At 41.5% G+C, this 16,653-nt stretch overlaps 1 protein-coding gene across 1 annotated transcript in view; it reads right to left on the bottom strand.

The window, feature by feature from the left end:
* LOC117413239 (CUB and sushi domain-containing protein 2-like) overlaps positions 1-16,653 on the bottom strand; it is a 161,534-nt gene that overhangs the window by 79,022 nt on the left and 65,859 nt on the right. The window contains exons 6-9 of the mRNA XM_058997322.1: positions 7,363-7,475; positions 6,023-6,100; positions 4,212-4,299; positions 2,614-2,738 (exon numbers count right to left, since the gene is read on the bottom strand). Coding sequence (XP_058853305.1) covers positions 2,614-2,738; positions 4,212-4,299; positions 6,023-6,100; positions 7,363-7,475 — 404 coding nt within the window. The remainder of the gene's footprint in view (positions 1-2,613; positions 2,739-4,211; positions 4,300-6,022; positions 6,101-7,362; positions 7,476-16,653) is intronic.

Genomic DNA, 16,653 nt, shown 5'->3' with positions numbered 1-16,653 from the left:
GGGAAGGAATGAATCCATCAGTTTTTACAAGCTTCAGCTGATAACAAATCTTCATCTTCAATAATAATTAAAAAACAAACTAGTTTTGAACTCATTATAATGTTGACCTCTAGTCCTATATCAGTTTCACACACCCCGTTAAAATTGAGAGAAATGTTTTAATGAGCGCAAGGACATGGGGAGACCATTAGAAGTTGTAACCATTCATTTAAGTTCAGGCCAAGGTGCTTTAGGTCCGCAAGACAGTGCAGGATGACTCATGGTGGGTGTGTTTGTTTTTAAAAGACCTTGTGGAAGGTGCAGCCTCCTTCAAAAGAAGAACAGGCTTAGAGCATGATATCCTGGATCATTTGAGAATATCTTGTGAGCATTTATATTTCACTAATGACTTGTTTTGATGTCTATGGGGCTCCTGCTCAGTATACAGTATAGCCACTGTGCTGTGCTGTACTGTACTGCACTCAATAGCAGTACTGTAAGAAACAGATTCGCGTTTGGGGAGCTTACACTACAAGCCCGTAATAAATCAAATTAATCAGGGGACCCTCTGCATTTTGTCATTTTTTTTTTTTATTTTTGTCGCTTTGTCCACGGCATATGCCAAAATAATCTCTTAAACCGACACAGTTTATCCAGGGTCTTCTGCTGCCTGGAATTCAAAAAGCACCCTGTTTTCAAGCCAGCGTGAGACTTTGAAAAGGAATTTGATACACAGCCCTTCAAATAAGCGCTTGTGACACAGACGGGGGTGGCTGACGGGCTGGGGGAGTTGAGAAATGAGTGGTTAGTTGTAAGCATTCTTAAAGGAAAAGAAAGAAAAGAAAAAGCGAGGCGACTGGTTGATAAATGAATGAATCAAAAATCATCTGGAGCTAAATAAGAGGATTAAGAGTATGAATAGCCATTAAAAAGAGGTTTTATACTGTAAGCGTTTCCCCGCAGGGCTGTAATGAAAAGCAGATAAGCTGGAGGATTCTGTTCTATAGTATAATTATACTTGAATGCTGGTGTCTGCTTGTCTGTCTGTCCATCTTTGTACCACTTAGATCACGTGCACACACAGCCTCAATATTATTCTTAATACGGTTTGTTGACACAGATCTGATCCAAAGCGCTGTTCGGACACAACTCGGAGTCTGCTTATTAATTCAGATTGGTTTAACAACAGCAGCAAGTGCACAAGAAGAGACAGCCCATGTTCCTGTTGGGTACCGCACGGAATACTGCGTGATGGGGATCTGAGTTTAAACAGGAACTACACACTGTGCTTCACTTTCAGTTCAGAAAGGCAGCTGTGTAGGCTGTGCAATTCAATGCAGCGAGTGCAGTTTGTGAAACAGAGACCTGGCACACCTCAAGCGAACGTCTAAACCACAGTGCAAAAGAGCCGGGCTCGTCAGCTTTTAACCTCATCTCATCTCACCAGCAGGGAACACAATCCGTAATGCAGCGTGTCACACACTGTCCGTCGCACATGCAGGCTCACTTTTGTAGGGGATATATCAGTTATAAGTCTCCAGTGTTGGTGATTGTTTGGAGTGCTGTGTGAGTAAAGGCAGTTTGGAGGAAACCTACTTTCCAAACCAAGCAGGCATTTGTTTGCTGCTGTTATTGCTGTATTTTTAAATGATGTTTGGCTGTGCTCAGTTAAAGTATTGCTCTGCAGAAATCCATTTTCTTACCTAGCTATAATAGCATTATTACCAATTCCCTTTTTATTGCACTGACAATATTTTAATTCACTTCTTTTTATTATTTCATGCTAATTCAGGGATAAGAATATAATTTTTTTTTTGTTTATTTTTCTTAGTAGCTTCTGGAAAGAATTATTCGCTAAATTTGTCGGGGGGAAAATCTGATACCTTCGTTCTATTCATTCTGTATTTTAAAAAAAAATGCTGCGGTACTAAACCTTACTTAAACATGCTGTCATTTAAAGCAATGAATAGAGATTGGGTCATGCTATTTTTTTTTCAGGTATGTTATTCTTTAAGATTGCAGTCTTTCTCAGCCTCTCTTTCTGTCACACACCGATGCCGTGAAGGACAGGCTGGTGACAGGAAGGAAAGATTCCAGAGCATAAACTTCACTCTGGCAGATTACCTAACTGTAGGGAGAAATGCAAAACTCTGAGAGACAACCGCCCAGAAATAGAAACAGCAACCAAAAAGAAAGGATATAGGTACTGGCAGACACACATTAAACTGGACGCCCAGAGAGGCCGTTCTCTGTAAACAACGTGACAGGACTGCCGTAGCGGCAGGAATACATTCAGCACAATATGTTGCATTCTGTCGTGTCATAGAAAATGCTAAATAGATGCACTGATCTAAGCTGCCTGATTGGATTCTATGTGTAGTAATTTATGCACTAATTTTTGCAATACTTGCATGATGACTTGTCAATTTAAATTATGGAGAGGGTATAGTAGAAAGAGGAGGAGAGGGGAAGAAAAGAGGAAAGAATAGGGGGAATGGACAGAGGAGACAGAGATGGAAAGGGGAGGAAAGGAGAGGATAGGGCAAGAAGAGTGAGAAGAATAGGAAGAGGAGGAGTTGGAACATGAGATGGAAAATGAAAGAGAAGGGGAGAGCACAGTCACTCAGCCCTCACCTCTGCAGATGGGTCGCTGGTCGCTCCACGCAGCGTAGGTTTCGCTCACTCGCATGCAGGTAATGCTCTTGGAGCCCTGCAGCTCGTAGCTTTCATCGCAGGAAAACTGCACGCTGGACCCCAGCCTGGGAGAGAAGAGCAACACAAAAACAACACGAGACATCAAGCAGGAGAAGAGGTGCGAATAAAAAAAAAACTTTTAAACAAAAACTGCAAAAGCCTTCTGTTAACATTCATCGAGTCCTTCATTTAATACAGATACGTTCCTTTGGGAAACTAAACGGCATCAAAGCAAAGGGGAATAACGCATACCTCTTTCCAAGGATAAGATTTTAATGACGTCGGCCCTATCCTTACAACAGCTTTTACAAAGTAGCAAGAAACTGTGATAAAAATAGCTGATTTTTATGGCATTTTATGCACTGCTAGCATTAAGTAATTGCAAACACTTTTTTTGTTATTTGGTAATTTTTTTAAAGCTGCCATGAGAGCAAAATGAAACCCAAGCGTCGTTGTAGTATCGTTCGTACCCTTATTGTCCCTTGCTTGCTTTGTATGCATGAGGGCTAACCACTACACCCTCTTCTTTATGTGCGGATAGGATAGGAAATGTGTTTCTTCAATCCTCCACTTTCAGCACAACAGAAGACCAGATGTGTTTTTTCAATTCTGATTTAACGTTACATCCCATCTAGGGCAGATAGGAATACAGGTCATCCATTTGACTCGACTTCCATTGATTTTAATCTTCCTCCCCAAGGCTGTAGCCGGTCCCAGACAAAAGCAGAATACAGATGGGAGTGTTATAAAACCATGATCCAAGCGCAGAAAATGAAAAGGATGTTGAAGACCAATTAGGACATAGCCAGGGGCCTTGGGGTAAAGCCAGCTTGGACAGTGACTCGATAACAATTTGAAAATCGTTTTTTCTTCACCTCAGCGGTACTTTAATTCCAACACAGATTGCTTTGGCTCCTACGAACAACCGACTGGAGCTCGGAGAGTCCCTGCCGTGGTCTGGAGTGGTTCCTCCCCTGCTCTACCTCTGAGCTGTGTCTGCTTCTCAGGGTTAGCTTTCCCAGCAGTGATACTGAGGAGCTCTCCCTGTGTCACGCTTCATAGCACATCTCCCCTACTGCTACTGCGGCCGGGCCAGAGACTAACAAGAATGATGTGAAGAAGACAAGAAGAACCCTGATGCAGCCGGCAAAGGCTTGCTCTTCACCCTCTTGCTCAGTCATGTTGTCTTCAGAAGTACATGAATGTTTCTGCAATGCCTGCAGTATTCATGTATTTAAGTGGTGTGACGGAAAGGTCATTCACTTTGTTACATTCTGATCTCAGCAGCTCTGCAAACTCTCTTCTGTTTTTGTGTACGCTGCATTCATACCGTACTATGACCTTTAAAACAAGGAAAAGGCAAGCTGGGAAATCTGGTTATCAGCTATTGAGTTCTCTAGGTTTCATTTTCATACGCTGTAGTCTCTGATTAAGTGTTGCTTATTTATGTTTGTGTGCATTATGTAGTAATGTAATAATAACGTGCACCCCAGGGAAAAAGGGCATTTACTGTTCCCACGTCCCACTTGCAGGATTACCTGTAATCAGATCCGATTCGTTTCCCTCGCTCTGGGATCCCAGGATCTGGGCACATGTTTAGCCCCTGGGACACACCAACCTGTGATACTGGGGAGAGAGACAGGCGTAAGACGGGTACTGCAGCAACTAGTTACACCAACCCTGGACAGACCCTTATAAAAGTTTACCACAGTATTTTTACAGTTTTCCCCCATGCATTTCCCATGATTATACTGTGCATTTACCACAGTTTACCCTGGTTTGCCATGTTTATTAACATGCTTTACAATACCTCACTTTCTTTACAATGCTTACCTATGCTATGCCATGCTTTCACTATGGTTTATTACACTTTGCTATGGTGACCTTTTATAAGGGGAAGGATCTTCAATACCAAACAAAACTAAACTGAAATCACATGAAATTGGAATAGAGGCTATGTGTTTGACAAGGTGCAAAGGCTGGTTCAGACTTCATGTGGCCATCGCTGAGGGCGATTTCTAGTCTCTCCACTGTTTCCCAGTGATCGCATTTCTGAAGCATGAACCAGCCTTTAAACCCATGGCTGTAAGATATATTATTAGTTTTATAACATGATCATTTTTATTTCACAATTATTTTGAGCAGCACTTTGGAGTAAAACCTGGGCAGTAGTGGTCTGTGGTATAGTGGTCTGAGCCATTCCAGGTATTACTATGTATTCAAATTTAATTCTGTACATCACGAAGATGGTTTCTCTAACTAGGTGCCTAGGAAAACCCGGAATGGCTCACTGCCGCTGTAGGGAATCCTATTTTATCATCTCTGCCCTGACAGGGAAACAAAAAAAAACAAGAGCTGACTCTGAGATTGAAAACTGCTGAAGGCTCAGACAGCGCTGGAAATGAGATCTGACATATGTTGATAGGAAATCTCACATAACTACGGCTCTCATGCATATTAATACCAGACGAAAGGGCATCTTGATCAGGAGAGGATGGGGATTTGTGTAACTCAATTTCTGTGGCATCTCCCAGGGCCGCCACATGAAAATGTGACATTTTCTTACAATGATCTTCAAGTAATAGAAATGTAAATAACACAGCTGCCTGGTATTAATCATGGGGCTCGCATTGAATGAGATTCTTTATTCCAACTGGAATGGTCTCAACCAAGCAATTAGCGCAAACGCCGAGGCTTGTCAGGGCCACATACCATCCAGGAATAGGATTTTCACAGGGGAGAAATATAATATACTGTGAACATGCAGTGCAGTAAGACACTGTGGGACTGCCTTACCTAATGTGTTGTGGCATTTTCATCAGTATTGCGTTGTTCAATGTAACTTGAGATATAACTCTTTTCCCTTTTTTTATTAACCGTTTTGTTTGGTATAATTACTCCTTTGCTCCTGTTGTAATATATGTCTGGTTTCACAGACGCCGATTATCAAAAAAAAGTGTCTACTTTATATTAGGCAAGCTAGTCCACTGCTTAGTTGCATTGTGTATTATATATTTCCCATTTCCTACACTAAAGAGACTCTTAGATGTTTGATTTTGATAGTCGTAGTGCACAAACAGCTTTATTTAATAACTGAATGGTCGCGCTATTTAGAGCTCTCTCTGTTTAGGTGAATTTAATGTGTATCCATCAATTACGATCATCGATCGCTCAGGGTGCATTTAAAACATTTACTCTCCAATGTGGAATCTGCGCAAATATGGTGTTTGTTCAAAATCACTTCCCATCCTTTAAACCCAGTTCGGAGGGTGGCAGTCTGAAAGGAGGACAATCTTGGGAATCAGCTGAAGATGACCTCAAGCAGGATTGCATTATAGATAAGACTTACAGACTGAGATTTTCTGGTGGTTGTCTTTACTGGGAAGCAGTTTCACTCCTCTGGACTTCAGTTCTGTCATTTTCTTAACTGGAAAGAGAGAAAGAAAACAAGAGGAGCGATCAGCAAGCTTTTTAACCACTGCAAAAAAAAAAAATCTGCTTAACTTTGCTATTTGCTATGGCTAGTCCCTTTTCATGCAGTACATATAGATAAGATCTGTTTTAATGATCTACACAGTGGACGGTCTTAATACCGTCACCCTTTAATGGTCTACGCAGTGGCCGGTCTTAATACCGTCATCCTTTAACCCTGCTTTAAGCCATTCCCCTAAGAGAAACTGATTGATCCTCTTATTAAAATCTCTGAACACAATCAAAATGCAGTTTATAAACACACAATGCAACAGGGTTACCAGATCTAGGGCGGCAGTATTAAGATCTGCCAACCATTTGTTTTAACTTCTTGGACCTGGGGCCACCCCTGTGTTATAAATAGATTGAAGAAGCCCTTCTCTCGTCTCTTCAGTCCCATCAAGGGAAAACCCTTTTTTTAATCTCTTAATCCCTTTCTGTGTAATGGAAATGGATGTAATGGGACTAAGTACCATGTTAAGCTACCACCACTATCTCCCGGATAAACTGGTTATCCGTTGCATTCAGAAATCAATATGAAATTTATTTATATTGAAAGTTTTTTTTCTGTGCCAAACCTGTAATCCTATCTCCTTCTTAAGCACCCTCTCCACTTAAGACTCTTCTCTTACATAACCAGAGTAAATCCCTTGTACCTTTCTCTGACACCAAGCCTCTCGATTCAGAAAAAGCTGAAAGCTTTGAGAAGGCGGTTTTTGTTCAGCTATTTCAGAAATATACACACCGTTACACAACGACACTCCAATGGAGTTCTTATTTAGATAACTATACCATGAACAACAGTTTCACCAGCACCCAGAACCCGGGATCTCTCTCCCTCCCTCTCTCACACACAAACGGTACCAGACCTCTTGTTTCTTGACAGTAGCGTGATGCTGAAGCATTACTAAATCCAAGGACAGCACTGCACAGCTCAGCCTTGATCAAGGTCTTTCATCTTCTTCAAAAGGAGGTACAGAATCTCAGTCACTCACATCATTAGATGTGCTGCATACCAGTAATGAGGTGTTCCCTAAAAAGCCTTCGCTCTTGCATGGCTAGAAACTCTGACCTGCTGTCAAATGCACCACAGGCTGTCCAAACAGTAGGCAACAGATCGAGTAACTGTAATTTCTGAATAGGCTGCACTTTGTACAGATCAGTTCTGTTTGGGTATTTTCACCCTGCGGATGATTCATGTTAAGGGAAGCTCTTCACCTTGGTACTGTGCACTGAAGCCCTTCTGCCTGTGGTTCCCATCTGAGGTGAAGTGAAGTCGTAGCCAGTTCTTACTGCTGATCACTGGAGACGGCAGACTCAGGCCCGTAAACCTGCATCGATAAAGAGATGAAATCCATGCCAATGACGAAATAACATATTTGTTCGAATAAAACCAAAAATAACAGGGGGCCCCCATTGTATTTTGTCAAAAGAGCAGACTAGTAAATTAATCTAATATACAACAAATATATGTATTTCTACTCCCAGAGGTGTTTATTTTCAAGTAAACTGTGTAGCTATAAACTTCAGTCTCCAGTGTTCATTAAGATCAAGAGACTAGTTATGAAATTAAATCTAAAAGTATTAGAACTGCAGACAAACTTTAATATGCAGGCGAACACGAAGACGACAAAATATATGCATTACATATTTCAAATGTGTAGGAGTGAGGACAAAAACATCGAAATATGCAAATGCGGGGAGGGGGTTGCTAAAGTACTGTAACTCTCAATTCTAACAAAAACAATTTGTGCATTGAAGCTAGCAGCCGTTCAGAGTCTGTGAGTTATTAACGGCGGAAAACAAACTCTGTGCCCAAGAGCTAACATTAAATCGGGAGGCCTGGGGCTTCTCCATTTAAACAGGAACCCAGGTAATATCTCAGGGAGCTGTGCATAATGAAACACACTTGGGTACATACAGTAAATACATCCTTGCTCATTATAACAGCCTCCTTGGTAACCAGGCTATTCATGCAAATCTTACAATACCTCATGTTCAGTCTCGGTACGTTTTTAAGTGTGTGTTCAAAGGCCTTGATAACCATCCGTTCAGGATTTTTCAAATGACCGTGAAACTTTTTGCGCCCAGCGATGTTTCAACTAAGAATGCTCACGGCTGAACAAAAACCTACAGTGACCCAAAAACTTGCATGATCCATGCAAAAGTTGCTTGAAGGAGCCTGGCTGCCCTCAGTTAGTGTGCATAGCAGCAGTGCGAGGGGCTGGTGTCACTGGTAACACAGATCCAGCTGTGGCAGGGGTCTGCGCACAGCTGGACTCATGGCAGCTACTCTGCACTCCACTCCGATTCGTTGGCTGAGCTCAGCTGCCTGGGTCCTGCTCTCCTCAGTTGGGTGGTTTTCCTGATACAGAACGAGTAGCCGCACAGCTGGGGAGGCAGCAATGCAAGGACTTGCTTGTGCAGTGAGCCTCTCAATCACAAGACACAGCACTGGACTAAACGCTTATTGGTCCTTGTGTTATAACTGCTGCTGATGCAAGTTCCAATAGTGCATTGATCGTAGGTGATGCAAAACTAAAATAATAATAAATGCCTGATGTATGAAGACAAGAGACGTACAGACAAACAGGCATTCCATGCTTTATTATTTAAACAGTCTGGTTGTGGAGTTTTGAGTCAACTAGATTCAGTTATGTAAATATTTTAAGATGTTTTGGGGTGATGGAATAAATAACATTTTGTATGCATGAAATCTCCAGGCTGCTGTTGTTAAGGAAACCAAAAGCACATTACCCAAAGAGGAGCGGGATCCCACAGGGTAGAAATCCATGACACAAATTCATTCCATACAAACAGAAGTGTGGAGTAGTGGTTAGGGCTCTGGACTCTTGACCGGAGGGTCGTGGGTTCAATCCCCAGTGGGGGACACTGCTGCTGTACCCTTGAGCAAGGTACTTTACCTAGATTGTTCCAGTAAAAACCCAACTGCATAAATGGGTAATTGTATGTAAAAATAATGTGATATCTTGTAAGTCGCCCTGGATAAGGCCGTCTGCTAAGAAAATAATAATAATACCAGAAGAGACCGGGTCAACCGTGCAAATTAAATGGGATATTTGCTGTAATATCATGTGTGTAATTTCTCACCTGTTTAATATTCTATTATTTGTGTTCTCTATCAGTCACCATCATTGCTTCTGCTTAAATCACTGCTTGTCATGCTGACTAACTATTCCAGCAAACAAATGTCTCTCTGCTGGGTCTGCATCCCTAAACGCACACCCTGTCATTGAACATTAATTACAATCCTGGTAAACAACGGCCTAAGCAGAAACAGTAAATCGAGAATTATCCAAGACACCCATAGTGTAAAAGTATATTAAATGGGCATGGAATGAACTGCTCTGTTAATGTAGCTGGTATCAAATACCCTTTAACTTCATAGAATTCCTCCCATGTGTGCTGTATGTTGTACACTTTCAACCAGCTGGTGATCTCCAAGCTTGGTGAAAATCAACTCAACCAATCCTAACTGAGGGGCGTCCTGGATAACTTCACACAACCCACAGTTTCATTTTGCTATGATAATCCTGTCCCATATTACCAGCCAAACCGAAATGCTTGTGGGTAACTGTTTTTTTTCATTCTTTCTTTCTTTTTTTTTTTTTAGAAGATTCAGAATATAGTGGGATATCCAATGCACCTCTCAATGAGCAGTAAGGCATAAGAAAACTATAGCCAATGAGTTAAGATGCACGTAGAGGAAGACTATTTACTAAGCTCCTCATCCCTAAGCAACATCAAAAATGCAATCATGTCTCCTGCGTAGGCTGGATCATCCAAAGTTTCTTTATGTTAGTAAGTGCCAGCACCCTCTCGTGCACAGCAATGTATTGCCAGCAAAATAATTGAACAAATAAAAAAAAAGCATAACATCACTATATGGCTGACTAATTGCAATACGATCCACTGTAATGACTGCCAGCATCATGACATGGTAAGGGAGCGCTAACGATAATAATTAAAAGAGGCTGTGGAATTAGGGACCATACGAAAACAAAACCTGAAAATCCAACTAATGCTCATTAGCACCGGGATTGGTCATGTCTGAAGGATCACAGGCTGTTCATGGAAATTACCAGAGCTTTTATGTAAAATGAATATCAGATGAAAGGGGTGGTTTTGGATTTAATAAATACGTTATTGATCGTGCTTGTGTTGTTTCTCATTTCCCATTGTATTTTAAGGGTTATATCAGTTTTGAGTTTTTCTGCTGCTTTTGAAATTGCCATACTAACTATATTCCTTGTTGTATCAAAGACGTTCTTGTTGGCAAATGATCACCTTGTTCTTTCTCCTTCCTTATCTGAGTGGATAACATAGTCATGGCGTGTTAGAACAGAATGCCTAAAACTGTCTTCTAAACTTGGAACGCGTCCTCCAGCATTGCGTTTTATTGTCTTCTTCTTAATACAGCAGCAGTGCAGGACGATCCAAAGTGTCATTATAGGTCATAAATGCATTATTAGTGTGCTGCAAAATGTTAAATCAGTGTTTATTTCTTTCTTTAAGGAAACGGTTTACCCCAGATAAACCATCTGCTTTCACAGCCAGAAGCAAATTATCCATTTGGGTAATTAGACTGCTCATAAATTGTGGGTGATTGAACCTCCTTACCAACCAAAGTGTTCATATGGCAGAAATGTGCATGGTGCTCCAATTCCAGACCCCCTCCCCACACACACTCAACGATCAGCACTTAAATAAAAATAATCTTCACATTGCAGGTTTTTAGGTTAACACCCAGAACACCTGCCCCTCACCCTCACCTCATCTCTCCACACTACTGATTTGAAAGCGCCCCTGGATAGAAAATCTGAAAAATTGAATTGGCTAGTTATGTGGATTAGGAGCAGTAACTCTGATGGAGCCCCAGTCAATCCTGACCTCTTTCTGTATTTCAGTAACAGGGCCTCCATTCAATCACAGTGCGATTCTGCAGAACATTGCTTGAGGAGGGAGTGATGCAGGTTCAATGAAGCCCTGTGATCATGCAGACGTGCCCGTGCACAGCATGCATTATATTCCAGCCCAGGACCTTGTTCCAACTAGGACCCCAATTAAATCAAAATTACAGCGGCGCCATATCTATTAACAAGTACAGCTATAGTGAACACTGATTAAGTTATTCTAACCAGTTATTTAATTGAACCTGCTTGGACTATTCAGTGAAATAAATAAGGCCCTAGTTAGAATAGACTAGATAGAATATAGAACCCTTGCGACAAGGTCAGAGAAGGCTCACATAACTGTGTCCTCCTTGAGTTAATTCTGTATTAAAATAAAGCCAAGACTTATTCATACAGGATTTTAAATGATTCTATGGCCTTGAACTTGAAAGTTCTGATCTTCTAAGCGAACTTGTCCAAAGTATTGGGGATAGAGGACCATTTCTACAAACATTTGTTCAAAAGGCACTTTTGAAATGAAGCCCCTGAAGAGCCGGCTGCACGGTGATATTTAAACAAAGCCACGCAACCATGAATCTGGAACAAACACATGTTGTTGAAACCCTTCATCTATAAAAGATGGCTCATTAATTCCTGGCTCTTCGCTACATTATTCAAGCGTTAAGGTAACTCCTCTCCCCACAGGCAATCAAGGACATGTCTCTTCATAAGTCACACACAGGAAAAACAACTCTATTTCACACCTGTTGACCCTCTTTAGCAAAGCACTGTCAATACAACCAAGGGATTCCTACCAGCTCCCTCACTTATCTGTGAACAAAACTGAAAACTAATAACCGGGGTGTGTGTGTGTGTGTGTGTGTGTGTGTGCGTGCGTGCATGCGTGTGTGTGTGTTCGTAGGTAGGTATACAGATTTCTAAATTGCCATCAACAGCTGCTACAGAGAATTTGAATCTCAAACTCAACAAGGACACACTTGTAAAGTTGGTGCTATTGTACACACACACCACTTAACCTTTACGCTCAAATAAACTGTGCTTTCCTTCCCTTGATCACTCACATCATCTAAACTGAATAACGTGGAGATGAAAGAGGCAGGAAGGTGAAGCGGCGGGCAGAGAAACGCAAACCTGACGGATTTCAGGCTGCAACAGGGCTCTTTGATTCTCTCCAGGCTCCTCTTCTTTATTTCATACCATTATCTTAAAGAGCGACAGAATAAACCGCCTGTGTTGAGATATATTTTAGCATGAAGCAGCTTTAACACACAAGGACAAGCTTAATTGCTGCTATTTAGGAGGATCATTCACAAGCTGTTATGTATTCAGCACCAGGCTCCTTTAGATATGGGGGTCACAGCAGCTTCTAGGTGTTACATTTTAGCATTTTAATGGCTTTGTGATTAATATATCTGAATTGCGAGATGATTTTGCTTGAAAAAACAGACAATGTAGACTTTCTCTGAAGGAACTGAAACAAATGCTCTTTTTCAAAATCTCTGCCTCTAAATCCATATTACCAAATTGTGTTTTGTTTTTTGTTTTTTTAACCAAAGGACTAGAGAATCCATGTAAACTATCTGGCTGATTCATCTTATTTAAAAAATAAATAAAACATAGACCAATTGATTTGCAAAAAGGAAAGAAAAAAAATCTATTTCTGTGTGTTTAACACTGCAAGAGGTTTAAAAAAAAAAATCTTGTAACTTGTTATCCCCTGGGACAGCTGCAGACACAACATCCTGTTCCAGTCAGGTTACATCCCCACTGAGCGCTAAACAGAGGAGCACTAAACAGTTCTGAACAGCTCTGACATCACACTGCCTCTCCAGGGACGCACGTTGGCATCCAAGCCTGGCACAATGTGTGCAGTACAGGATGCCCAGGAGCTACCTCTTCCCAACACTTACTGCACTTGCTAACACTTTACACTGAGCGTCTCCAATAACTCTGTATTTGCATAGCAGTTAGTAAATCATACATGCCAACAGTCTCTATGTGGTTGGGACAGTCCCGATTTCCTAGCAAATGTCCCGCATCCCGATGCATAGGAAGAAAGTCCTGATATTTATCCATAGAAAAAAAATCATTTATTCTGCACAGTAGAGTGAAAACCACCTGTGCTCTTCGTGTGGCTGACACATCTGCTTATCACTAACTTATACAAAGGGAAGAACGCTTCATTGAGTCTGTTTTTACTGTCATGCTGGTCGTGTGGTGTTGAGTTGGGGGGATACGTCTATTATATGATAATGAGTGTTTTTTTCGCGTATGACCCCTCCAATGTGCATGAACCCCCCTCCCACGGAACGAGCGTCCCGCTGAACAGTTTCCTAATGTTGCCAAGTATGCGTAAATGCTGACACACAATTACAATGCTATTACAATGTACTTAATGTGTAAATGTTTTTGCACAGTATATGAAAGTTCACAATGGTATCAGAAAAGCGTTAGATGCCCTCAGCACACTGTACAAAACTAATTGAGGTGACTTCAGTCTTTCAATTTGGTTGGATTTGACAATTCATAATCTAGGGATGTGTTGACTTCTATTCTTTCACTTTTTTGTCAAATTTGTTTGCAGCCTGCTGCCTGCAGCCCCGCTAGGTTTTCAAAGGCAGGAACAGCGGCAAATCAGAATATTTATGGATTTACCCGAGCGAACTACAGCGTGTATGTCTCCTGCACCTGTAAACATTATGTTAGTGCAGAGTGGGGCAAGGTCTTGTAATAATACCTGCAGGCGTTTGGTAAATTATTGCACACAAACTCTGCAGGGGCAGCCAGTGTCACCGAGTAGCAGTCTCCCAGCTAAGATGCTTAATCACATGCAATGCACCCAAGGGTTTTTGGTAATTTGTATATATTACAGACAGAGGCTATATTCAAAGGGCTGCCCTGCATAACATATCAGAGCAGCTGCGGAGTCTGCATCATTCTTAAAATGACTATTTTCCACTGTGCAATTATAAATTATTCATAAGACTCCCTATGGCAGTTTGATAGCTGCTTGTTAAATCGCTACAATTTTTATTTTTTCTTTGGCATTGAAATACTGTAGATTTTGATTGAAAGAACTGCCCTCTGGAAATGTAATGTTTTTTATCCTTTCTTTCCCCCGTTACTTTATTTAATCTCAGCTTTTTAAAAATGGGCATACATAAAAATCTGTGCAGATTCAGGAATGCAGATTCTGGCTTTTTTTTATTTTTTCTCATTACAAGTGACCCTGTGTAAGCAACTCCTGTATGCCGGCGGTGCTTTTACTTGCTCTGCCAAAGAATAAGAGTTCACGCTGAAAAGAAGCAGCAGTTAGCTGTGTGCTCAAAGTGGTGTTCACACACACACGCATGCACGCACGCACACACACACACACACACACACACACACACAGAGACACGCACGCACGCACACACACACACACACACAAACCTCTTTCATCAAGTCCCGCTGACTAGATATCTCCCAAAGGTTTATTCAATTGCTACCTCTTTCTCTCGCTTCTGTCTCTTTGTTTGTTTATTCATTTGGTCGCTGTATTCATTATATATCGCAGCATATCGAGATGCACTCGCCCTTTTGAGATTGCCTGTTTACTGTACAGCCTGTGATACCCAGGCTGCACAGAATCCAAACGGGAGGGTAGTGGGGTCCACGAACCCTGTGGTTATCCTTGAGAGCCCCAGAGTTACACAGAGTCGATATCCTGATAAATAACAGAACGCGTTTGTCCTGCAGGTACGCAAGGATGTGGACTGCAGGTCACTGTGCTTAGTGTCCAGCAGGTTACAATGAATCTCCTCCTAGCGGCTGAGGAGTTAATAATGCTGGTGGACTGCAGGTCACTGTGCTTAGTGCCAGGCAGGTTACAATGAATCTCCTCCTAGCAGCTGAGGAGTTAATAATGCTGGTGGACTGCAGGTCACTGTGCTTAGTGTCCAGCAGGTTACAATAGCGGCTGAGGAGTTAATAATGCTGGTGGACTGCAGGTCACTGTGCTTAGTGCCAGGCAGGTTACAATGAATCTCCTCCTAGCGGCTGAGGAGTTAATAATACTGGATCAGCACGAGACCCGTGCTTGAATACACAGCTTGCTCTTCAGTTGAATGGCGCTGGTCTCTGACCCGGATGTTTTGCGGTTCACGTCCAGCCCTCGCCTCTCCATTCAATTCAATGGGCTGAGATGCCCATCCATTACAAGATGGAGTGTAAAAGAATGTTGTTGCGGGAAAAAAATCGAAATATATACTAAATAAATAAAAGTCATACAAAGATAGATTTTAACCTTCAAAACACACCTTGAATATCAGATTATAAAGTAAACTGGACAGAATGCAACCCCAACCCAGTCTGAAAGGCTTCGCTCGCTCAGCAAGACTGCCTGCAATATGCAAGTAAGTGATAGAAAGCCAGCAATTGTTAGCCCTAGTGAAAAGACTGGAACAATGCTTATAAGAACAATCATGAAAACACAGCAAGACCTTGGGCAAGCCCAGACCTGGGATGCAGTAACTTAAATGCATCTCAGCATCAGCTATCAAAGAGCACTAAAGGGAGATTGTAGAAGCATTGTGAAACACTCGCTCAGCCCAATTCAATTCGGAACATTAGCTTCACTCTATAAATAAACAGCATTATTAAAATAAAACTCCCAACACAGCACTAAAGAGCTCCTGAGTATACATTCATCACAGAAGCCCTTCAATTGCTTTTGTTATCTTCAAATCTAATGCAGAGACCCGACATTTATTTCATGTCTTTTTATATTATTTTTGCAGTTCAATTGAAACACACACACACACAGACACAGACACACACACACACAGACACACAGACACACACACTCACACACACACAGACACACACACACACACACACAGACACACACAGACACAGACACACACACACACACACACACACACATATATATATATATATTTGAGGTCACACGGGTAGAAAATCCGGACCCGGGTACCCGCCATGAGAAATACCCAGATACCCGGGTCTTTTTTGGGTAATGATTAAAAAAATGATTAATATTTTAAGTGCATGATACATATTTAAATACTATATAGTACACATACATTTAGTCCCTTCAGATCTGTAGACTTGTGCAGCCTTTTTAAGTACTGCAAAGATCGAAATAATAATAACAATATTAACAATAAGAGACAACGTACCCAGCCGCCTAAAACATGTTAAAGTCATTTGAAATAAGAATGGAACGTTATTTCAGAAGTTTCTTACTAAACTTTTAATTAACAGAAGCAGCGCTCTCTTTTGCAGACAGCGCCCTTCCTGCTTCCCAGGCAGAGTAATTGAGTGGTTTGTATGTGGTGCCCTTTCTCTTGGGCACAAGTCCACATCACAGGGCCCCTCTGCACAGCTGGCACTAATTGGCACTGAGAGCTGACAGGCAAAGGGGGAAGAGTGAGAAAGAGACAGGCAGACAGTGTGACTACTTTTGTTCCAAGTAGCTTTAAATACACAATTTTATGACATGACTTTTTTGACAATACTATCAAGTTCCACTGAGTAATGAATGCATAATACCATTAATTAACAGAACTTTTTA

Source organism: Acipenser ruthenus, chromosome 23, assembly GCF_902713425.1.
Source record: "Acipenser ruthenus chromosome 23, fAciRut3.2 maternal haplotype, whole genome shotgun sequence".
Classification (NCBI taxonomy): Eukaryota; Metazoa; Chordata; class Actinopteri; order Acipenseriformes; family Acipenseridae; genus Acipenser; species Acipenser ruthenus.
The sequence above is the reverse complement of the archived record's forward strand: the minus strand, read 5'-3'. Positions and strand labels throughout refer to the sequence as shown.